At 42.2% G+C, this 25,713-nt stretch overlaps 1 protein-coding gene across 1 annotated transcript in view; it reads right to left on the bottom strand.

Moving 5' to 3' along the window:
- Window positions 1–12,679: 12,679 nt before the first annotated feature.
- Window positions 12,680–25,713, bottom strand: part of zfhx4 (zinc finger homeobox 4) — an 88,594-nt gene continuing 75,560 nt past the window's right edge. The window contains exons 8-12 of the mRNA XM_061758250.1: window positions 24,326–24,453; window positions 22,976–23,176; window positions 22,617–22,734; window positions 17,114–22,477; window positions 12,680–16,633 (exon numbers count right to left, since the gene is read on the bottom strand). Of these exons, the coding sequence (XP_061614234.1) occupies window positions 15,078–16,633; window positions 17,114–22,477; window positions 22,617–22,734; window positions 22,976–23,176; window positions 24,326–24,453 (7,367 nt within the window). The 3' untranslated portion in view covers window positions 12,680–15,077. The remainder of the gene's footprint in view (window positions 16,634–17,113; window positions 22,478–22,616; window positions 22,735–22,975; window positions 23,177–24,325; window positions 24,454–25,713) is intronic.

The raw sequence follows: 25,713 nt of genomic DNA, 5'->3' as shown, positions 1-25,713 counted from the left end.
CTTGGAGACAAGGGAGAGAACTGCCGTTGCACTGTACCGCAGTGGGGATTTTACATTTGAATGGTAGCCTCCCCCCAGCCCGACATACCCGCCCCCACTTCAGTTGATGATTTTGGTGAGTGGTCGGTGGCAAAATCAGCAGCTACCACGCCGCAGCAAAACAGTGTGAAATAGGACAGCCTTTAGTGATATTGCACGCTAACTGCACAGCAAAGGGAGAAAATATGAATATTAGTGTACGGGGGTTCTGAGAGTCCACATACATTCCTGCAAACACTCCCATAAAGCTACATAGCAAGCACAAATATATATTTTGCCAGGCGAAATTCACAGAAAATCCATTGTTTTAATTTGCTGAAACTAAAAATGAACAATTGGATGAAATGTTCTTGAAGTGAATATATAAGCACTAAAACTTGTGCACCCATGCGTCCACAATGACAACAGCACATGCTGCACTTTGTCCTTGAGAAGCTCCGAGACTTGTTAATCGTATTCATTCATTCATCCATACATATGGCTGGAATACATTTGCGCCATCGCCACTCGGGTTATTGCTTCAGTTTTGATAAAAGGAAAAAAAAATGGAAGAGGAAATGAAAGAGAGAGAATGAATTTAAGCTCAGTGTTATTCCATGAAAGCTCTACATGAAAGCATGTGAGTGTTTTGCATTAATATTGGTCATTCAGTAGTTTTTGAGGGTATCTTTTAATTGGGATTTGATTCTGAATAGTTGGAGAGACAGAGAGAATGACATTTATTAAAACACCTCAAAGTATTTATTCATTGCATGTGATTGATAAAGACATGTATGTGACATTTGTAGGAGATCAATAATTTGGTGCATTTGCCTCTTGTATCCGTGCTGAAGGGCGAGCGAGGAGGGCGACACCTGCAGCATCACACAAACATTTACGGGCATGCCGCAAAGATCCAAGCTGTCCGCCAGGACGCTTAGAACATCATTGCAAAAGAAATCTTTTTTTTCATCTGATTTTCTAAGTCTTGCGTAGTGAATGCCAGTAAACTTGACCCCCTCATATTTGCGGTTAAGCATTCGCAAATTCACCTATTCACAGATTTTCTTTTTTAACCTATTCTCCATTATTCACAGACAAAATGGCCTTTTGATCATTTTCTGTAACATGGCGAAAATTGTCAGGAAATTTTCTTTGTGGCAAAACACTGTCTACAGTATGTGCGTATGTACTTTGAGAGAACAGCTCTGAGATTGCAATGTGAATATTTATATATATATATATATTTATATGTGTGTGTGTGAATATTTTCACGTCATGACGTGTGCAAAGTCGGCGAGAATGTGACGAGTATCAGTCCTCCTTCTGGCCTGCTTTATTTATGACAAAACCAGACAGAGTTGGTAAATATTCAGCACCCACCGCAACGATTGTTTATGCTATGCATTACGGTAGCATGCCGCCAACGCACTGCAAGGGTCAACTTCAAAATAAAAGCCTAACAAGTAATACATGGACATCAATGCCTTGTTGAAGCTTTTGTTTTGAAGCTGGCCCTTGCAGAGCGTTGGCGACATGTTACTCCAGATACCTCCACCCATGACGAGTCCAAGGGTTGGACAAAAGAGAACCCACCACCAATATCATTCCAAATGTTCACTACAGAAACACATCTCCTCTTCGAATTTATTCTAAACTTACAAGTTCCCAAAATAAAAACTCCTCTGTATTTATACTTTCCATTTGGTTTTGATGGGCACTCCTATATTGTATTTACTAAATAAAGTAGCCAAAAGAAACAGCCGTCATGATGCACTACAGTTAGAGACGCAGCATTATAGATACAGCAGTTTCATTGGATCTTGTTAAAGTGTGCATATGTACCCAGTGTTGTGTCTACTGGGTGTACTAGTCTTGACATGCCTAAAAAGTCAACAGTAACGACTCACCCATGCGCACGCACAAAGTTTATGATATTGAAGTCACTTGTTTATAAAAGCAATCACATTTTTGCCAGTAATCTGCATGCAGTTTGTGTGTACTGAGAAAATGGAGGACGAGAAAGAGCTTTTGCCTCAAAAACATAATTCATTGTTGGGAACGCTACAATCTAGATTACATCTCTGCATCTTAAAAGTGTACTTTCCCCATAAACAGCAATCTACAGCTCATAAAAATTCGTTCTGCTTCAGCATAAACACTCCCCTCGTCCTCTCACCCCTGTGCGCGTGCGTGTGTGTTTGTGCGTGCGTGCATACGTGCATTTGGCCGTACGGCATAAACAATCTTCTTCTCCCGTCAGGAGCACAGAGTGATCCATCAGCTTCTCTACGGAAAACCAATTTCACTGAAGATGTTCAGCGTTTCACACACACACACACACACACACACACACACTCAAACATACATCCACGGAGAGAAGGAAATGAAAGTGAAGGAAGAAGGACATATGATGGTGAATTGAAAAAGAAAGATAGTAGGCACAACGAGAATACGGATGACTCGCCTTACTGTGTTTAATAGGACGCGCTGTTATTCGCTGTCTCATCATTTCAATGTGTTTACCCTAAAATGTTCATATTTTGGCCTTGCACTCATTGTGCCGTGCGGGTTTTGTGTGACTTCGCACAAGAAGGCGACACTCGTGTTTATGATGAAAAACGGAACAAAACCGGGTCGAAAAAGAACGAGTGGCTAGCAGGTTAATGGGCTTAACATAAAACAAGACAAGAATGACATTCTCCTTCTTCTATTTTTTTTGAGGATCTGCATTGCTGCTAATGACCGCCGGGCCTCCGAGTGCCATCTAAGTCTGTTCGAATTTAGTTTTTTGAAGATGAATGCAAATTAAAAAGCATTAGGCTACATTAATTTGTGGTCTTGGGCATATAGGCCACTTTTGGTCTGAGGGCCACTTAAGGCTGCCTTATTTTTTCCAATGACCTTGAAATCAAAGAGCAAGTTTTAATGATTTAGAGGGCTCTTAAAGGCTCGACAAGAACGGCAAGACACGGCCTCATTAAAATTTTCATTTAAGCATTAAAAAAGCTTTTTGGTCCAAATGTTCCTGCCAAGATGCTGAGTTGATACGCAGACGAAACTGTAAGAATGGACGGCATCTGCTTTAATGTTAATGTATCTCTTCGGCGCTTTATCAAAGATTGTATAAATTACAAGACATGCATTTGGCTGCTTTATATGGAGGTAGCTACTACTTGTTTTTTGGTGTGCGCACGCGCGCGTGTGTGTGTGTGTGTGTGTGCGCGTGTGCGTATGTGTGTGAGATAAATGACCAGCATTGTGATTGGGTGCAGGCTCTGTGAATGACCTGGGGAATGCATAGTGTCTCTTTATATTTAGCTTCTATTTCTTCACCGGCTGCTCTTTTGTTGCACGTGGCATAATTTCACTTTGTGAGGTGAGGTGTGTGTGTGTGTGTGTGTGTGTGTGTGTGTGTGTACTGTATGTGTGTGCGCAAAAACCTTCCTGCACCATCTCGTTCTTCGTTTCCTAATTTCTGCGACCTGTCTAAAAATTGGGCTGGGCTGGGCAAATGTTTTCAAGTCACATAGAAAATGTCCCACCTAGACAACACCAACATCTACTGTACATACAGTACCAGTAAAAAATAAAAAAAAATCCTGGTTCTGTAAAAATGTATAATATAAGACAATAGTTGTTCAATCCATCAGTCCATGCATTTCCTATTCAGACCTTGTTCAGGGTTGTAGGGAGTCGGGGCCTATCCCGACTGACTTTCGAGTGACTCCGACTGGACGGGCCGGCAGTAAATTACAGGGCAAATAAAAAGACAGACAAAGGTGAGCAAACTGTTTGCTGATTTGTAACAGGTGTAGAAAGACAAAAAAAAAAAATATGTCATCTATTTTTCAGATTTAGGCTCGTACCTCCAGCCGCTCCGCAACTTCTTGTCGTCTTGTGTGTTTAGTTATTTACAGCACTGACAATCAAAAACAACAACAACAAACTGCAAACTACACAGCACCCTTTGTGTCACAAGCAAAAACAGGAAATCAGGCTTTTGTCCGCTGGAGATGGCATCAAAAAAACACCTTGTTTCTTATGTCTTAAGCAATCCCATCTTGACGCCTTCACGTGTTCCCCATGTGGCGCTGTGGCGCTCCTCACAACACGTTGAAAACAGCACAAATGATCTGGCGGGGAAGTCCCAGCGGGCAGCCATAACACGTTCATTTGTCGACATAGCTCTGCTGCACGGAGCCCCTGCTTGATTCCTCTCAGGTCGCCCCTCTTCTTTCTCTCTCTCACTTCACTTCTATCACCTGCTCATTTTGCTGTCTGTAGCGCCTACTTTCTTTCTTCCTCTCTGTCACGCTGTCTGTTGGCCTGTCTGTCTCCGTTTACTCCTCACGGGCCTCTTCTCACACCTCCTCCTTCCCTTTCACTTCAAAACACGTGCTAGTTGTCTGTGTGTAGAAAAAACACCGGCAATGATTGCATCTTGTAATGCACATCGCAAGAATGAGACTGTGCACATCTGAAATTCAATTTTTCCCACCTGCCTTCTTCGTTTGTTTGTTCGTGCTTCATGAATGAGAACAAGTAAACCGATGGGCCAAAAATAGACACGTCTACAGGGACAAAACGCACTTGCAAGTCACCTCCTCTACTGAGTCATTTGCTAAAACAAGCAACACCTTGAATGGCACTCAATTAAACCCACCTCATGTACATGCCTGAATGTTGTCTTCAGGACACACTACATGCATTATTCACTGTGAAAGTCAAGAAAATGTCATATGAAAATCCATCTTTTACACTGATCCATATATGTAGATGAATGCCAACTTGTATTGCGACATACTGAAACTGGGCTGCATGGCCGTATTTCAACATAACGACAACGCCCAAACGCACCTACAAGACGACCACTGCCTTGCTAACGAAGCTGAGGAAAAAGGTGATGGACTAGCCAAGCATAATTTCCAGACCTAAACCTATTGAGCATTTCTGAGGCATCCTCAAAGAGAAGGTTGAGGAGCACAAGATCTCTAACATCCACCAGTTCTGTGATGTCGTCAACGAGCAGTGGAAGACGATTCCAGTGGCAAGTGTTGGTGAGCCGTGCTGGAAAACAATGGTAAAACATTTTCACTTACTCACTTGGGGGTTTACTCCGTTTTTTTTTTTTTGCTAGCGGCGTGTGTTTAATGGCAGTGTGACGATTTATTTTAAGGGGATTTTGTGACATCAACTAGTCACTAACTAGTCATCAACCAAACCTTGGCCACGCCACACAACATTTTCTGGCTGCGCCAGTGGTTCTAATGTGTATGTTGAGTGCAAATTTGGTGTAAGAGCTGCCCCTTGTCATGAATATAAATTATTCCAAAACATTCCCTATATTCGTGCTTTTAAATTATAGTATGTATTGTACCAAAATACATCAATGACATGACCAGCAACGAGTCGACGTCGCAAAGTGTCATTTCTTCAGCTGTGTCCCGTGAAAATATTTAGGTGAGGGGTGTACTCATGTTTGTGAGATACTATATACACATATATACAATGAACCCTGCAGACTGCATGTTGGCGCTCACCCCCAAACAAAGACGCAATAAATAAAAGCATGATTCGGTGTCGTGCGTGTGAGCACAGGGGGCTTCCAGATTCCTCATGTGTAAAATGGTGGTTGGATTGCAGGTGGAGGAGATGTACTGTACGCGGGAACGGAACCCAGGTGGTGGTGGTGTAGTTATTAATGGTATCTCCTGCTAATCACCATCCCGATGCTGAAATTGGGCTCACATTTTAGTGGGTTTAAAATAGAGCTCCCCCAGACGACATAGACTCAGGTAGGGGGAATAATGATAACAATAAGGGCAGAGAGACGAGAAATGTTTCAAAAGAAGGTGGCCTGTAAAAGAGCTTCTCTTTTGTCTTCTGCATGATAATGAAAACGCAAACATATCAGATACTTGGTGCCTCTAACGGTGATTTGATTGATCCAAATCTTGTGAAGAAATCAAGGCTTTGAGGTAAGGAGATAATTAGCAACAAACTTCAGCGGGAGCAGTTTTATGTGCACATGAAGCAAGGACAAAGCCCTTTAAAAAAGATAACAAGAAAACTCAAACAAGACATAAAACATCTTTGGATTTGCACCTGACTATTGATATGGTCTGTTGAATCAATGAACTGCTGAACTACAGGGGGTCCTCAGTTTATGGGAGTGATAAAAAGTCCCCTTCCTATGACTCCGACATAACATGGTGTCATAGTAGGGAGTCACAACACATAAAGACTATCACTAATCTATTCTAAGGCAATAGTTAAGTCATAATTACAGGAAATATTTGTTGGAAAAACATTTGTAGGGCATACATATAAAAAAGTGCAAACATGGACATTTTAATCACAGATAATGAGACAAAGGAGTGCAACAGAAGGCTCGAAACCAGGTGTACTCAAATACAAATCCGAAAGGGCCGCAAATATCGAGGTCGGAGGGGCCACGTGCGATGATACTGTGCACTGTACTACATTGTGTGATAATACTTGTAATATTCAAAACAGTGTCATTTTTTACGATTCGCGTAACTTTGACTAACTGCTTCCGGCCACCCCGACACCACTGCCCACGCACAAGCCATGTGAAGGGGTCCGCTCGAATAACAAATGTACAAATTTGACGCAAAAGTAATCAATATTTAAGACACCCACATTATACTGTCGTGATCAACACATTTTCCCTCACAATGAATGACTTTGGAATCTCGGCGCGCCTGCAATGCCGTAGGTGTCAACCTCATGCTCGCAAGCCTCACGTACACACTGAATGTGCACCGAGCTGTGCAAAGTGTAGCATAGCTTGGAGCCATACTATACCGAGAACGCCCGATTCCGTCTGATCATACATAGGGCCGCAACTACGGTGGCCGAGACAGGTCACAACAATTGCAAATACCACGACACAACGAGATTGACACACGACGAAAAATGCAAACGCCTCAACGTAACGACATTAATCCACAACACGAATTATGCAGTCGGAGGGAGCGGGAGCTCACTTCCGGTCTGCTTAAATGCTGCTATGTTGTGGATTAATGTCGTTATGTTGTGGCGTTTGCATTTCCATTGTGTCTTAATGTGTGTTGTGGTTTTAATACGTTGTGGCTTTTGCGTTTCCGTTGTGCGTTAATCCCGTTGTGTAGTGGTTTTAATGGGTTGTGGCATTTCGATTTCTGTTCATAGTGTTGTGTCGTGGCATTTGGAATTGTTGTGACCTGTATCAGCCACTGTATGTAACAGTATGGCGGCAACAAATAGCGGCATCAGGTCTTGGATCCTCGTGGCAGGAAATATGTTACTTCTGGCTCACACTGGCTCACCATCTGCTCATTGTGGCGTATCGAGTGTTCGACCCGCTGCTCATTCCACGATATCGTATGTGTTTAGAAGCGGCTTGTTGTTTTTGATAGCCATATTGTGACAGTCATTACTGTGCGACCCTGGGTGCTCATCACCCAGGAGGTTTCAAGTCCCGCATAATGTTTGATGAACAAAATTCCATGGGTATTGAGCACCCACTGGCAGAAACATCAATCGGCGCCGCTCTGTGACAGTGTTGTGTTTTCTGAAGAAATTGTATTAACGTTCATATTTCCATGGCTTTCCAGAAAAATCGCATAGCATATCGTGTATTATAGCAGCAATAATGAAGAGGAAATTTAAAAAGTCAGCAAATTTAATGGCAGGGGGATATAGATGGGGTGGCCTTCTAGAAAATAACAATGTCACATCACTGGAGAGCTATTGCCCACAACATCGCTACCAATAACCTAAACAAAATACTCGAGAGTGAGTCTTTGAGTCAGCGGTGAGCCGGCGATGGGAGCCGGCAGTGAGCCGCGGCTGAAGAGGAAGTGATGTATTTCATTCCACGATTAGGCGGCAATTGAGGAGCATGAAAATGACAAAACATGTTTTATTTGACTGGAGCATGTATTAAGATGGGGAAGGTTGCACTTACACATATACAGCACTGTATATTGACCACTATACAAAAAAAACAAAAAAAGCCATTACTAAACATCGGCTGCCCAAGCTGCTCCGATCCATTGGTGGCTCTCGGCATTATGAGGAATAACTGCCTCATCTACACTGTCTCTAATAAACAAATACTTCCATAATGTCATCTTAATCAGCCTCTGCACACGAAATTTACAATAATCCCAAAGGCGATGTTTACAAAATTATCATCTTGCCATATAGAAACTATATTGACAAATGAACTCAATCTAAAACTCTTCAACTACTCCAAGGTAAAAATAAAAACAGCAATTTTAACATTCAAACCTATAGAGAAAAAAATAGTATAATCATATGGCTTAACAGCAGGTATTTTGGATGATTGCTCTTATACATGTACTGTATATTGACCACTATCAAAAACAACAAGCCCTCTCTAAACACCTACAATGTCGTGGAAAGAGCAGCAGGTCGAATATGCCTCGATATGTCGTAATGAGCCAGAAGTGAGGAGCGAAGACCTTAAGATGGCGTTCTTGACTGACGCGTGTATTAAGATGTGAATGATTGCACTGGCACGTATTAATGTACAGTACTGTATATTGACCAAAAACAAGCCATTTCTAAACACATGCAACGCCATGGAATGAGCAGCGCAGGTCGACTGTGCCTCGATATGCCGTGATGAGAAGGCGGAAAACCAACGTGAGCCGGAAGTGACCTATTTCATACCGCGAGGAGCCAAGACCTCTTTTACCGGTGCCGCAAAATGCACTAGCCTTTCCTGCCGGGTGCAGCATGTCATCCTGACAGTTCCGATGTTCAAGGTTGAAAATGCGTGATGTGGTGGTGTGCGGTGTTCCTGTGTGGTGTTTGCATGTTCTTGATTTTTTTAATCGGGTAATCCGGCTTCCTTTCATATTCCAGAAAGGTCTATGCTCGTTAAAGACTCTAAATTTGCTATAGGTGTGAGTGTGAATGTTTGTTTGTTTGTTTGTTTGTTTGTTTGTTTGTTTGTTTGGTTATATGTGCCCTGGGGTAGGGTCTCAACCAGTCCAGAGTCTAGCCCACCTCACACCCGAAGTAAGTTTGGACCAGCTCCAACAACCCTCATACAAGACAAGCAATCTAGAAAATGGAAGGGTGATTGATTTTTTATTTTTTTTTGTACTTGTGGACTGTTGTTGACTTTGTGAATTAACATTTTATGACACATTTGACAAACAAGGAAATTGTCAGTTTTTAGACTAGACACGTCATCTGCGAAGTGAAGTAAAAATTAACACCCATTAAACGCGCTCATTCATAATGACGATGAGCGATCAATTTTTATCCTGAGCGTTTTGCTGAGGTGTAGCGCTTGACAGATACAGCCGACTTTGGAATGTAAACTTGTTTCGTCTTTTGTTGTTTTGATTTATATGTTATTGATTTGTTGTCACTTTAGCCATATTGTACTAATCAGCTAGGACAGAAACATGTTTTCTCTTGTCTTTCCTTCATCGCAATTAGTTTCATTTCTGGTTCCTTTGTGACCCTCCTATTTGTCCTCTTTGCCATCGAGTTTTTTCGAGGAAGTCCAGTTGCTTCTGTTTTGAGTTGCAGAACAGAGAAACAGACGAAAATGAGAATACAGATCAAACTCAATATACAAATACTGTTTCAATTCGAGATTCCAAATAGGACTTAAAAGTATCCTCACTTTTCACTGTTCTTCCATTCTCCATTCAGGCCCACTAATACTCAGACAAAGGTGTGTACGTGAAACCGAATAAATATGTGATGATGAGTTGTTTATCCTTGTTAAATCCTGACAACATAGCAACGCCAATACACAAGTGGCCTCAGATGTGATGCTAGTCAATATCTATTGACAGGCAAATCAGCATTGTTGTTCTTTGGTTCCGTCATTGTCCAGGCCCGATGCGCGATGGGCTAAACTGAGAGTAAATGTGATTGGATTTTCAGTCTCTGTCATTAAATTCCCATGCGGGGAATACTAATTCTAGTATTTAGTGTGGTGACGCTAGGGCTTGCTTTCATCTTAAACTGATTTCAGTCTAATTAGATTGGCCATGTTGGGGGGGGTGCGGGATGTATCCGTCTGGACTAATCCCTGCCTCTCTGTCCCAAACATTGTATTATCCAGAGAAAATCCATTGACTGCAGGCTATTCAAAGCCAGATCAGCCTCTGCACTATATCATGGAGAGAGCCGAGAAGGGCGCACCATGCAGTGAGGGTGGAACCTAATGGTCATGAGTGATGTATGGCTTGCAGAAAATGCCATTTAGAATTTACAATAAACCCTTTATCATGCATTGGAAGCAAAACACATGCATTTTGACTGATAAGAACAGTGAAATTTGAGATATATGTGGTCATTATAGCGTTTCTAAAACAAGGCAGTTGATGGTGCCTAATGTCCCATTTTCTATTACTTGGTTATCTATGCATCCATTGGCAAAGCAGGTGCTAAGCAGTATTATTTACAAGTTGCTGAGCCGATACCACTTGGTTGATTGGGTCATTGGTAAAGCAATTTTTTCATTCTAACTTATGAGGATTAAATGGCCACACGACAAAACTAAACACGTGCTAACATTAGCATCACCTGACGCTGTGCCGCGCCTTTCTTTTGCTGCGGTTGTCCTTTTTTTTTCTTGCCAACCTCAGTCCTTATTAGGTAAATACAGGAGACCTTCGTAGTCATCTGTTGTTGTTTATTAGCATGTCTCATTCCGACTGATTTATCCAATGCAATGTGGCTTTTTAGGTTTCCCGCTGTACTATTATGAAGTGCGGAAACAAATTTCTCTTAACCGTGGCAGAAAAAGCAGCGTAACATTTGCTATTCTGTATAATTTCAACATACCGTATGTACAGTGTGTGGTGTACTTCACCAGATCGTAATGTCTGTGATTTAATGGCAGGCCACAGTGAACACAAAGTGTATAGGGGTCCTTCTTAAGGCGTCTGAGAAGGCCAGAAATATTGAAAGGCCTCGAGCTATTGTTCTCTACAAAGGTCAAATGCAATTCAATCCCTTAATATAGCAGGGGGGAGCCCTACCTTGGCAACAGCCTGCACTTGAAGGGTGGGCAACGGGAAAGGACCATTCAGCACAACGCTTGCCCGCTGTGCGCCAAGCACATTTGTCAAGGGCGACGAGTGAAGTCGGAAGGGGGCAAAAAAAGCAAAACAAAAAAACTGTTTTTGAGCCTTTAACACACACACACGGATGACCTTCCATCGGACAAGGCGCCGCCTCACATTGGTTTAAAATCTCCAATCACAGAAGGAAGGAAAATTGAGATCAAGATTAGCAGAAAGTTCGACACATACTCTATTCTCTGTGCTTTAGTCTTGTACTGTGTTCAAATTCAGATGATCACAAACCACATAACAAGTACACATTGTACAATTTGGGGATTTTTCTCATTAACTAGAGGGGGATTTATTAGGGAGATCATTTTCTTTAAAGTAAATCCCTTTTAAGAAAATCTATTTTCAAATTAGTGTAGTAAATACATTTAAATTTTAGAGTCTTTATAAAAAGTCCACAGATCCCTGCTCAAATGAGGTTTTTGTGATGTAAAAGATAAATCATTTCAAAACGTTTTCCACCATTAAAGTGACCTGTAGAACTTACAAAAAGAAGTTAAACCAAACAACTGAAATAATGTGGTGGCACAAGTGTTCAGAATTAAGACCAATCTATATATATATCTATATAGATCAATCCATTTTTGGTACCGCTTATCCTCACTAGGGTCGCGGGCGTGCTGGAGCCTATTCCTACTAACTTTGGGCGAGAGGCGGGCTACACCCTGAACTGGTCACCAGTCAATCACAGGTCACATATAAACAAATAACCATTCGCACTTACATTCAGACCTAGGGGCAATTTAGAGTCTTCAATCAACCTATGTGGGAGGAAAGTCGTCCATCGCGCCGCCATATATATATATTTATATATATATATATATATATACACACACACACACACACACATTCTATAAAAAAAAAATATTTTATTATTTTTATGACAATGGTGCCATTATTACATCCAGATTAACTTCAAAATATTTCCTTAACTTAATACAAATTAATTTGCCAATAAATAGTAATTGGACATTTAAATGCAGTGTAAACTAAAAATCGACAAAAAATTTACACTGTGTATAGAAAGAATAACCTGAGAGACAACAGTGGTTTGCAGATACAGTTTTTAATGTATCACAACAATGAGCAACAAACATACTTGATGAACTATTTCCAGAAGTTGTTCAAATACCATCTACAATAAACGTCATTTCAACTATGACAACAGGTCTGTGACAAATTAAAAAAAAAAAAAAAAAAAAAAAAAAAAAAAAAAAAGTTCCAAAACCATGTTATTACCGTGATACGGTACAGTTGAGACCTCAAACAGTACAGTAACAAAAACTAATGCAACTACTCTCTATATATAAAACATCAATAACATTTTTGGTTTAGTTTATTTAAAGTTTTAGCCGTAGGGGCTTCTTCTTAATAAAACCTCAGGGTGCATTTCCTATGTTACCCAGATGTTGAAGAGTACATATTGAGTAGGATGTGACTGCGCCATGAAAATCCCTTTGACATCCAGAAGAACAATTCCAATTTTCAACCTTTTGAAGGCTGTCCTTATAAACATGACACAATCGGTCCACTTTTTTTTTTTTTTTTTTTTTTTAAAGTTCTTTTTTTTGTTTGTTTTTGGCTGCTGTGCAGTTGCAATAACTATGTACAGTTGCTGTTGGACCATCCGTTTTGTTGGTTTGTTAGCTTTTACCAGTCCTTGGTGTGGAAAGCGTCCTGTCTGTGATGCTAGCATCTTAGCACACGATGCTAGCAAGTGACAAGTTCAGTCTTAAAATGCTGAGCCACCGAGTGGGGAAAGGCAAAAAGCCAGGTTGTGAAAGCCTTTGGAATTAGGACAGTCGCTCATGTTTGTACAATGGCAGAATTGCACCTTGGGAGGCCAGAATGTCTTTTAGGAAACACAATCGAAAAGTGTCTTCAGGATTAAAGTAACGGATAAAATACTACAAATTCAAATAAGGACAAAAAGCTCACACAGAAAATCAAAAATGGACAGTTTGCTTTAAAACTTTGGGAAAGAACACCTTTACATTAATAAAACATAAGAGGAGATGTTACTTGATTTAATTGTTTGAAACAATAACTAAGCATGATTTGATTTAACCTGTCAAACAGTTGCATTACATGCTACTTGCTCATCTCAGAATAGGAAATACCAAAAAGCAATACATTTTTGCATTTCTTCATATTAATAAATTTGTACCATGCACAGCCAACTATGAATATGTACAACAGCTTTGCTCTTTTTGTTCACAAGCCTTTTTTTCTTTCATACAAATAGCCTTCTGTAACTTTGGAATGAATCACATTAGTTTCAATGACCAAACTAGAAGGTGATTCTTAAAACAACAAAAATAGAAAAAAAAAAATAATAATAAAACTCAACTGACAACTGAACACCCTTTGACAGTTTTCACATTCTTAGTTCCACAGCAAAATTAACAACATAACATAAAAAATAGCAGAAGCAAATTAATTCATGGATCAGTATTTTGTCTGGTATAAGTTTTGAGAGAAATAATGGCAGGCAAAATACAATTACACAGTAGCAGCAAAACTTTTGTAAGGTAATACTTTGCAATGTTGAAATGTTTTTTGTTAAATGCAGATGATCACAAGTGCCCAGAGAATTGATGGGAGGATGTCCACCTATGTACTCAATAGCAGTACACAGGTATAACACTATTTTCAGTCCTACAAGTACACGAAATTTTTGAGTCTACAACACAAATGCTGTGTTTTTTAAAGCAGCATATTTGCAAACAAATGATCATACCTTTTTCTTTAATCATCGTGACCAACTTGTACCTTAACAGTTTCAAGTATACAGTACTGCTTTCATGGATGCACCAATTGTTAAATAGATTGTTAGGCATCCATGCTGTAACACATATGGACCAATATGCTGCTGCAATTAACACAAATAATAATTAAAACACATACATACGAACATACAAAACAAACAAATAAAAATGTTCTATTAAATTAACAAATGGCCTACTTATATGATAAAAAGACAAATAAAACAACAAAAAATAAGTGCACTATAGTCCAGACACAAGCAGGTACCGTAACAGTACAGCAATTCACCAAGGAAAAAATGTTCTATTCACATGATCGGAGAGTCTATCAAAACTAGAGTTATTACCTCTTCAGAAAAGGGTGTGAGCAGAGGTACAAGTGAGAAGGTTGGCACAGATTAGTATAGAGTACAAGAACAAAAAGGGGGCAAGGAAATAGTTACAGCTTGTATTAAAAACTTGCAAACACGGGGTCATCATACACATTTACTTCAACATCCTAAATTCCCTCAATGGCAAAACCACGCTGTCTTTGTAGGGCACAACTAAAAGAATATGCACATCGTCCATTGTAACAGTTATATTGTCTCTTGGTACTCTATACACACCAAGGAAATGCGTCCGATAAAGCTTGACATGTTTTGGTTATAAGCCAAGTGTACCCAGGCTTGCTGCTTTAACGAATGAGAAATGTTATGTTATCTGACCTGAGAATTTAAAGCTACTGAATTACACCTACCTAAAAACTAAGAGAGATTCTCTTTGAGGGTTCTGGATCGTCATCCCATACAGTACATGCTAGCATTTGGAAAACAATCCAGCTGAGGTGCAATTTGCTATCATGAGTTTTTGGCTTGAAACAAGCCCCCCCCCCCAAAGAGGGAGCCTGTGAATTTTTTCCTACTCCGTGTTTTTGTATACAATATAAGCTCAGTCAAGCATCTGCAACAGTTCTGTCCATAACAAAAAAAAAAAAAAAATTATAATAATAAAAATAAAACAAATTTAATCAATATCTTGCCAGCATATCAATATGGGAAAAACAATCCTGAGTCAATCATTTGGTACTGAATCTTTTTGGGTTAAGAGAAACTTTGGAACTGCAGTTTAAAAAGTCTTATTTTTTTTCTTTAAGCAAGGGATCCTTTTGTCACTCCTACACACTGAACATATCCATTCTGATACTACTGAAGCTCGCGTCTAGGCCAGAGGCCGGCTTCGCCTTGACTTCCAACGCGTTATCTAAGTCATCCAGCTTCTGGCTTAGCTCATTGTCAGACTCATCTGAACAACTCTCGGTGGGTAGTGAAGTTGGAACCCCTGAGGTGCTGCAGGAAGTTGAGGTAACCGTTGACGGCGAGGACAGAGGGGGAGGAGGAGAGGGTGATGGGGAGGAGGAGGAAGCAGCTTTCTGGGCTGTGGTGGTGGCCTGGAACAGGACATTAGGCCAGGACTTCACGGACAAGCGAGAAAGATGAGGAAAGGTGTTATTAGAAGAAGCTGCAGACTGCGAGGTAGATGTGGTGTTAGGAGTAGGGGAGCAGACAGAATGAGGTAATAATCTAGTATGCTCTTTGGCATTTCTCATTGCTTGTTTGATTGTTTTCTCTTTGTGCAAGCGCGACTGAAGGTGTTGGCCAAGTGCTTCATTCCCATTGACGACCACATTGCAGGCGATGCACGTGTAGTTGCTCACTGCCTTTCGAAGCACCGTCTCTTGTGGGTCACTAAAAGCGTGTCCAAAGTAACAGAGGGATTTTTGATGACGCAGCACAGAATCTTCATCAGCAAAAACCATCTGGCACTTCCTGCATATAAACTCATGCTTGATGGACGGTACAATAAACGCATCTGGAAAATCCTTTGTGATTTTGGTATCTTTTTTCGGTTCTTCTTTTGTGCTTTCTGTTGAAGAGCCTGTGTTGGTGTCATCCTTAGTATCATTAGCTTCTTTTGGTTTGAAAGAGTTGTTTGCGGTGCCCTTTATGCTCTGGGGTGTCTTCACAGGGGTTGATTTCTGTTGCTGCTTCTGCTGTTGGTCTATTTGTTTCTGCTGCTGCTGTTGTTGCTTCTGCAGAGAATCCTGAAGGGACTGCTGGTACTGCTGATACTGCTGCAGAAGAGCGGTTGGGGAGAGACCAGCGGCCATAGCAGCTTGTGGGACTGCTGCCGGGCCGTATGGGAACAGGTTCTCCATCCCACAAAGCGGTGGGAAATACCCGCCTGGTTGGATCCCTCTGGGAAGCTGGGGTGAGAAGCAGTTAGGAAATCCAGGAAGGAAGTAGGGCAGGAACTGCCCTCCCAAAAAAGAGCTGGGATCACCTGTGGCCAGAGCATTCTGAAGGGCCTGCAGCTTTGCTGTGTCCAGTGGAGGCTCATTTCCTGGTTTCCCTGCAGCTGGTTTCTCCCTCTTCTTGGCCGTGCTGGGGGTTTCGGGACGTGAGCCGCTCTCTTTCTCGCTGCCCTTCGTCTTCATCTGTGGTGGCTTGTCTCCTGTTGTTTTACTGCTGTCTCTCTCTGAGTCTTTACCTTGCTGTACTGTATTATTTACTGCTGCCAAAGGTGTGGAGGGAACAGGAGGAGGAGGTGGAGGAGGAGGAGGAGGAGGAGTCTGCAGAATAGTCTTGGGTGGGGTAGTGCTGAGAGACATGGCAGGAGATGGGGTGGCTGGTGTAGGGAACCCAAGCATGCCAGCACCAGGAGATGCTAAAGCTGAAATACAGTAGTATATAGATATGGAAATATTCAATATTTAGAAATTCAACCACAAATTGGGGAAATTTGTTGTGAAGTAAAGGTACTTAATTTGTCTCTGGTCATTTTTTTTCAAACCTCTTATTCAGATTTTGTTATGGATCAAAACTGTCACATATGCTTTAAGACTTCAGTCAGTCTTTATATAATACTATAAATATGCTGAGCCAATAATTAGGAAATGAAAAAAAAATGAAAGCCATGGTAAATATACATTTGTTGTACAAAAATCTCATCAGTTCAACACTGTTGATGAAAATCATGCATGCATTATACCAACCATTTGTAATTTCAAAATTGTATTTAAAAATAGGACTTGCTGACTAACACCACTGTGATACAGAATAAACAGCAGTATTAGAGAATAAAACAGTGCATGATCAAATCAGTTCATAAAGCGTGTAGTCTATTTTGTCATGGTTTGTCATACTAACTCACCAGGTGTGTTGGGTGGGAAAACAGGAAGTGATGACGGCCCGTTGACTCCAGGAAGTAGTACTGGCGGAAGGCCAGAGATCCCCGGGTAGCCTGAGGGAAGGCTAAGGCCATGAAGTGCATTACTGTTGTCCACTGCTGTCTGTTGCTGTTGACCAGGCAGACTGAGTCCCTCACCAGCTTTCTTCATGCGATCAAGTTCTTGCTGGGCCATCAGCTGTCGGACAGTGGTTGGTGCTAGGTAGTCCTTTTCTCTATCTACCTGGTTTCCCAGGGTTTCTTGCACTTTGGTGATGTGCTGTTTGGAGAAGATGTGGTCTCGTATGGACATCCGTGGAGTGTACTTAATACCACACAAAGTACACTCAGGCCTCGGTCCATCTGGTGAGCCTTGACTTATCATGAATGGTTTTCCAATGTTTATCTTGAATTTCTTTTCTTTAGCTCTGGCATTCTGGAACCACACTTGTACAACACGCTTGGGAAGTCCAATCTCATTGCCCAGCATCTCACACTCTTGCATTGTAGGAGTGCGGTAATCACTAAAACAAGCTTTGAGGACTTTGAGTTGCAGGTTACTCATCTGCGTCCTGAATCGTTTATGGCCTGACCTATCCCCAGCATTGGTGCCTTTACTAGACTTGAATGGGTTGCCAGCCCCAAACGGACTTGGAGAACTGGGATCAGCTAGGCTTGACGATTCACTTCTGTCGTTGATATCATCCAGGTCATCATCTCTGGAGCTATAGTAAGAGTCACAGTCTTTTCCGGAGAAACTGAGGGCAGGGCTCACCATGCTGAATTGGAATCGGTCATTCCCGCCATCAGAATTTGACACGATACCAACCTTGTTGTTAGTCAGCTTGTCCCCTCCATTAGCTGTGAAGTTTTCAACCTCATTGTTATTGCCCTCATCTCCAGTTGTAGCATCACTAATGGCTGTATTAATTGATGATGTCTCATCAAAGTCCATCTTGTTAAGATCGTAAGATGATAGATCTGCTGAGTTAACATTAGGCCCATCATTTTCATCACAGTTTTCAGCTTTTAATGATGAAGGGCTTAAGAAGTTTTTTAGTTGCGCTTCAGATGGTTTTACTGGGGTTGATGACGCAGTAGGCAACTCATAGTCACATGGCTCAGTCTTTGTAGGCAGCTGTGAGAAGTCAAAGAAATTATACTTTGGGCTATCACCTCTGTCATTGTCTTGATTCATCATTGGGCTTGGTGGCAAACTAAAGCCTGCCTGTTTTGCCTCATGCCAGTGTCTAGATCGTATATGACTATCAAGAGCTGACTTAGCTTTGAACAGTGCCCTGCAAAAGGGGCATTTTTTGTGGGACTGGGAGGGTCCCATAGCTCGAAACTGTCCCTTTCTCTCTCGAGCACGAGTGTTTTGGAACCAAACTTGTACCACTCTCTTTTTTAAGCCCACCTCCCTTGCAATATGATCCAACATTTTTCTTGTTGGGTTAGAATCAATTAGGTATTTGTCATAAAGGACCTCAAGTTGTTCAGGTGTGATGGTGGTTCTCAGGCGCTTATCTCTGTGTTGTTCTTCGCTACTGTTTCCACCATCTTTATCATTGACACTTTCATCCTTCTCATCCAATTTTCTCTTCATTGACCCTGATCCTGCAGTGGAGGCCAAACCAGAACTACCCTGTGAAGAGATTTGGGAAAGGCCTCCAGATAATAGCTGGCTTGCCATTAGCGGGTTGTTTGGGTCAAATATCATATAGGGCATATCAATGGGTCTTTCAAGGAACTGTGAGTGCAGAAATTGGTTCTGGGCTGCCAAGAAATGCATGTGTTGATGTTCCTGCCAAAGCTCAACTGTAGGGAATGCAATCTTACACTGGTCACACTGGTATTGAAGCATCTGGTGGGAGAGGCTGTTTGTGAGGGAGGAAAGGGCCAGGGAGAGAGGACTAGAGGGCACTGTGGCTGCCTGTGGCTGGGAATGGGGTCTTGACATGGGGGGCTGGGCAACTTTTTGAGGGGGTGGTTGAGGTGTGCAAGCTTTAGATGGTCTTGGTTCTGGTAGTGATTTTACCACTGGTGAGGGTGCAGTCTCAGTTTGTTTTGGTTCACTTTCAGAACGAAGTTCAACGTCTGGCTTAGGAGAGGCTTTTCCAATGCTGGCATGAGGAGAGGCCATCACAGGCGAGCTCGAGCCAGAGCTGGTAGCAGTTCCCTGGGAATGTTTGGGTAGCTCTACTGATTGTTGGGTCATTCTAATTGGAAGTTGCTCATCTATGTATTCTTCAAAATTGTTTTCCTCATTACCTTCTTCATCTTCATCCTTGTAACACATCATCTTCTGGTGAGTGATGAGGTCAAAGATACGTGGGAAAACAATGCTGCACTTTTTACACTGGTACTGCATGTTGCTCGTTCTGATGTATCGTTCATTAGTCAGTTCTTTTTTCTCACTGTCTTTAGAATCAGCCTGGTTCTCATAGCTCTTACGAGCTTTCTGGCGTGCATTTTGGAACCACACCACAATGACTCGAGTTGGGAGATTGAGGACAGTGGAAAGCTGCTCAATTTCATCATCCTTGGGATAGGCATTGGTGTCAAAGAAATCTTGAAGAACCCTCAATTGGTAATCTGTGAATCTGGTTCTGGAAGACCTCTTGTTCATGGCTGAGTCAGTCCTGTAGTATTCGTGGGTGCTTAGCTGAGTCTCTATTCGGATGTCATCCAAAGTAGTGATGGGAGGAATATTAAAATTGTAGGGGGAGTCTTTGCTCCGCTGCCTCTCTTTGAAGAGGGTGTTACGGAACCAGTGCTTTATTACCTTTTGAGGCAAACCAGACTTCTCTGACATCTCCTGAATTTGCTCTTCATTGGGGGAATTGTTGATGTCAAAGTTGGCACGGAGGATTTTAAGCTGGTCATCAGTTATACGAGTTCGTGGTCGCTTAAACTGGGACTGGCGGAGGAAGTTTGGATCGAGTCCCAATTGTTGCTGGCAGAGTTGTGTAAGGTCTGTGGGGAGAGAATCCAGAGTAGGCAGCTGGAGGGCCAATTGAGGGGGCAATCCTGGGTGCTGGATGGATTGCATCATGAGCGGTGGGAAAAGGGGCAGATCCAAAGGAACAGGAAGCTGCACTTGGGGAGGTGCAGGAGGAGCAGTGGATGTTGGGGGAGGATGTGGTGGTTGCAGAGGTGGTCCCTGGTGAGTAGTTTGGTGTGAGGTCTGGTGGGGCACAGGGACTGCTGATGGTGTTGGCGTTTGGGGCTTCGTCATTGATGTAGAAGTTGGTTGAGGTGTTGTCACTGGGGCAGTAGCAGGAGGTGGCGGAGGAGGTGGTGGTGGTGGTGGTGGCGTCTCAGGTGAAGCAGGGTTAATTGGGTAGAGTTTGTCATAGGCCTCTCTGTACTGCTGGGCAAACTTTTCAAGCTCTACATATGGGAAAAAATGACTGTGCACATGCTCTTGATGGCTTTTGAGAATGAGCATATTGGAGAACAGCTTTCCACACATTCCACACTCAAGCTTATCAGTGTTCATATCCATTTGCTCAGCTCCATCTTTAGTTTTCTTTTGGTTCTTCTGTCTATTTTCATTGTACTGGATGACCAGTTCAAATCCAAAATTCTCCAACAGTGCTTTGGCTGCATTACCCCTTGCTCCTGACACAATGCGAGGAGGAGGAATCAATGGCTCAGAGAATTTTGACTTTTTCATGTCTTTGTTGTCTTTTGCTCCATCCATTAAAGCATCACACCCATTTTCCAACTTTGCTCTGCTGTCTTGTTTTTCATGGTGGTCGTCTGCCTCTTTTGACATTTGAACATCTGAGACTGATGCATTGCTGGGCTCCATTTTAGGTTTTTGGTTTAGCATTTGTTGGTTCTTTTGCTGCTGAATCTGTGACTGTGTCTGGGAGACTTGCTGCTGCTGCTGTTGTTGTTGCTGCTGAGCCTGTTGTAGTTGGTGCTGCTGTTGCATCTGCTGCTTCAAATCTTCTAGGAAGGATCCTGTAAGACCTGGCATTCCAAACGCTGCTGCTGAATGCAGAGCAAGCTCCGGGCTGAGGTTGAACTCTGCTCCTGGGATGTAGAAGGGGAATAAGAATTGTGGTTGTTGAAATTGCAGCAATGCTTCTGGGGTCATTGGGAAATGAGGGAAGAAAGCTGGGTTAAGAAACTGAGGCTGGAAGAAGGCAGCCTGTTGTTGGAGCTCATGTTGAAGCTGCATTTGCAGTTGCGCTGAGGACTGGGCTGACTGGTGGCTGGTTGACTGTGCTGAAACATGGTCAGTAGTTTGTTTTATGTTGTTGTTGCTATTAGTGTCTTTCGGTTCCAGAGTATTTTCTTTATTAGATGATGGTGTTTCACTTCGAGCAGATTCTGTGTTGCTGTTTCCTTGGGTGCTTGGAGCAGGACTTTTTGCTGGCACTGGAACACTAGTGCCAGTGCTATTGCTGCTCATTTCAGATTTGGCCGTTCGAGCTTTAGTCTGGTGGAGAACCGACCTCATGTGAATCTCAAGTGTTGAACTTTGGCTATATGCAACATTGCAAATATTGCATTTGAATGGTTTATTGTCAATGTTGTTGCCTGTTTCTTGTGGAACTGGGCTCGATGCCTCTTGAAGCACTTTCTTCAACTTGTGCAGATGGGAAACAGAATTATAGTGGACTAGTAAAATATTCTTCTGAGTAAAAGACTCCTTACATACTGTGCACTTGTAAGGTCTAGAAGGATCTAAAAATTTCTCCATAGTAAAGTTTGGCCCTTTCCTAAATGGTAGGGTCCGTTTTGGTTCTGCTCCCGTGTCATCTATCAGAGAGCTACTGTCACTTCCAGTAGGACTGGGCTTCTCTTCCTGATCCATTTCATCATCCTTGTCCAAGTCTTGCTCAAATGCCTGAGCTTCCTCTAAAGCCTTGGCTTCACTCTCAGTGATATCGCCATTCAGAGGGAGATTTCCAATCAGTTGCTGCACTTCAGCCTCAGTGAGTTCAGGATGTCCATTTTCCAAATGCTTCCTGAGGGCCAGGAATGTCCTGAAGCTCCGCTGGCAAAGGCTACACATTGTGGCTGCTCTGATGGCATGGTACTGAGAATGTATTTGGAGCTTCTGCATTGTCTTGAAGGCCAGGCTGCAGTGATTGCAGCGATACTTGTAGACATGGCGGTCAGACACTGACAGCTGCTGCTGCTGCTGTTGGAGCCTCTGGAGTTCACTGAGATGATCCTGAAGGGTATCAGGGGTCTTGCTGTCATGCCCTAACCCGCTTGCTCTCCTCCAGTCCGGAGCCTCTGAGGCCTCCTTTGGGGGCTTCATTTCCTCAGCTCGGAGGTCTAATTCGTTTTTGTCCTGACTTGTCAATTCATCTTTTGAAGAGTTTCCTTAAAGCAGACAACACAATTTAAAGTGTTAACGCACCATCATTAGAACAGATTACCAATGCACAGATGATGTGATTACAAATGTAGGTCATATCAACATAATTGAGCTAAATGAACTGCTGCTGAAAGTGTCGTTTACCTTGTGTTTTTCCAGACTCATCAAGAAAGGTTGATGCATCTATTGAAGGCATTCCTTTGTCGTGTCCAGTTTGGGGATGAATAGTACTATTTGATCCTGTCGTGTCAGGACCAACAACCTATCAAGACCAAATAGTTTTTCACACATAATGACAGCTTCAAATTCAAAAGCTTCAAAAGTTATACGACAAAGTAGGTCACCTCTAATTTGAGACAGTGAGGACAATAGTTTCAAAGGCAAATGTTCTGTAGAACTTTTGTAATTGGCAATGAGGACAGCGAGGTCACTCTGTCGTCCTGAGGAAATTATGCCATGCAATTACAGGCAATTACACGCACACATGCAGACAGTCTACATACCGTTATAATGAGCTTTTCAACACAGTCAGGTGCCACACTGTGAAGGTGGGTGAGATGCAGCTGCAGGTGAATCTTGTTGCTGAGGACATCCTGACATAGTGGGCAGCGGATCACTGGCTGCATAGAATGCTGGGACATCACATGGAGCTGCATACGGTTGCCATCTTTACTGCTGAAGTTGCAATAGGGACACTGCTGAACCTACAAGAAAAATGTACATGGGTTGAGTTGGGTTTGCATGTAATCCAGCCAGAGGAAGTCACAAATAATGCAGCTTTTTCCATATATTTTGCACTTCTAGGGGTGAAGATACCCATGCATCTGCAGCATGGAATGTCTTTACATGATGGTCTTTCTCTACAGAGAAAATGTAGGATTACCCTGTTTCATGTAATTCACTAAAATCAACTCATTCCATTTTATTTAGCCGAAAACATAACTGTCCAGAATGTTTAATAAGGAGATTACAGATGACAAAGGTGAGCAGTCTCCCAAGATACACCGCTCATTACGGGGAGTGCGCATAACATAGCTGCCTCTCTACCACCTGCCTTAATAGAATCTATTTCTGAAATGACAAAGTCTTCCGTTCTTATAGTGGCCCAGACGGGCTAATACTTCATAATCTAATTTAAAAACATATAATTTAAAGAGATGCAAATTGGGAAGCAGCAGGGAGGGAGCCACAAGGCGAGTGCAGGTATTCTATTTAAGAGCATAATGACTGTTCTTGATAGTAAAAAGCTCTGCCAGGGTGGGAAGGGAGGGCTGCGTTTAAACCTCTCCAAGGAAACTGGAGCTTCCCATCTTCCCATTTTCTGGACTGTTTATTCTGTTCAGGGTCATATCAGGAGCTGGAGTGTATCCCAACTGACTTAGGGTGAAAGGCAGACAATACTATGGATTGATCAGCAGTCAATCACAGGGGATGTGAATGGAGTGGCAATTGATCCCACTTTAACTGCATGAACGTCAGCTTAGTGACTGACCTACTACACTACCAAAGGCCTTGAAACCAGAGCTAGCAATTACTAACTTCAGGGCAATTTGCCCCAAACAGTTGACAAGTAGAAAGGTTGGATGTATATCCATCTTCCGGAAATAGTGCTTGTTAGTACAGGCGCCTGTCCTGCAAAAATACATTCAGATATCCACATGACCTACCAGATGTCCACTCTAAAGAAATCCACACAAAGCCAAATAAACCTGCAATTCTGTTGCATTTGAAAGGGTCAAAACAGTAACAAATCCCTCAATGCACCTCAAACACTTTGAGGATCAGTTGGATCAAACCTTCACATTGATAGGTCAGCTTGTGTTGCACAACTGAAAGATTCTGCAAACTGGTACCTGCTCAGAGTTCTTCAGCTCAGCAGATTTGGGCCTTTTGGGAGGGCTTTCAATTTGTTGAACGGGCTGGAGTGAATGTTTCACTGCTGCGTTCTGTCCAGGCGATTCTTTGGGTGTGGCATTCACTCCTGAAGTGGGGGAGAGAAGACAATTCATTTTAAAAATGCCCCCCAAAAAACCATGTTAAATAAATTGCATAATCTAGTGAGCTCATCTTCCAAAGGACACAAGGCATGAAACCAAGCTTTAACGTTCTATTTTTTCAAAATGCATGTAAATAATACAAACATTGTTAAATAATTTAAGAAAAAATTCTAATTAAAAAAATAATAGAATTTTAGTCTTAATTTTGTTTCTCTTTTTTTTTTTTTTTACAGAAAACAATGGTATTTTAACTGTGATGTGTTCATGTACTGCAGTATACAAACACTTTTAAAGGGGACATAGCGGTGATCATTTAAAGGCTTTGACACCAACACAACATAAGTGTGCAGGCACGGGCTGTATCACTCATGCACACCCACTAACACACACACTTCCTGCCCTGCGGCCATGTGAAATGGAGAAAACTCAGGCAGGCTCATTATCACAGCACGACATACATTAAATGTTATGGTAATATTATACACTTCATTAGATCATATACATTTCCCCAGCTGCCTCAACTATGCCTCTGTCTGCACGAGGGGCAACATTTTCGGGGTGGGGTGGGGGGGGTGGGGTCATCATGGCTGTTGGTACAGTAGTCTGTGTGTCGACTTGTACGTGCATGTGTAAGTGTGTGCGACGTTAACAAACAGCGCCCAGTGTGGGGAGATCAGCCTCTGGTTGTATTTCGTGATAAATCTTTCATTAGCTTCATCTTCGCATCAAGCCACTGCAGCTCTACACAGCCGGCGCAAAACAAAGACCCAGCAACAGAAAACTCTGCCCCCCCTCCCCAAGTCATCATCCACAAACCCTCCATTGCCTGGTCACTCAAGGCAATATGCGAGCCTCACTCTTGCGAATCAACGCTTCATGCTGGATGCACAAAGGGAAAAAGGGGGAAATCAAAGCACTGATACATGGAGAGGGGGTAGAAGAGAGAGAGAAAAAAACATTTTGTATTTTATATTATTCCGTGCCTCATGTTTTTATTGGGTGCATATCAATTCCTCTGGCCAGTTCATGCATTTTAATTCTGTTGCATTAAGTAGGCGTTCTACTTATTTTATTTGTAATCCTCTATATCTGGAGCCTGAAATATTGGCCTGTCAAGGGAAGTGACAAGAGAAAAGGAGGAGGGAAGAAAAGGGGAAAAAAACACAAGGGCACAATGTGAATTTCCAAGAACATCCGAAAATTGGACCGCAGCTCAGAATAGCAAGGTAATCTTGTTTTACGCC

Source organism: Phyllopteryx taeniolatus, chromosome 20 (genome assembly GCF_024500385.1).
Source record: "Phyllopteryx taeniolatus isolate TA_2022b chromosome 20, UOR_Ptae_1.2, whole genome shotgun sequence".
NCBI classification, from domain to species: domain Eukaryota; kingdom Metazoa; phylum Chordata; class Actinopteri; order Syngnathiformes; family Syngnathidae; genus Phyllopteryx; species Phyllopteryx taeniolatus.
Note: the sequence above shows the minus strand (reverse complement) of the source record. Positions and strands in the feature narration are given on the sequence as shown.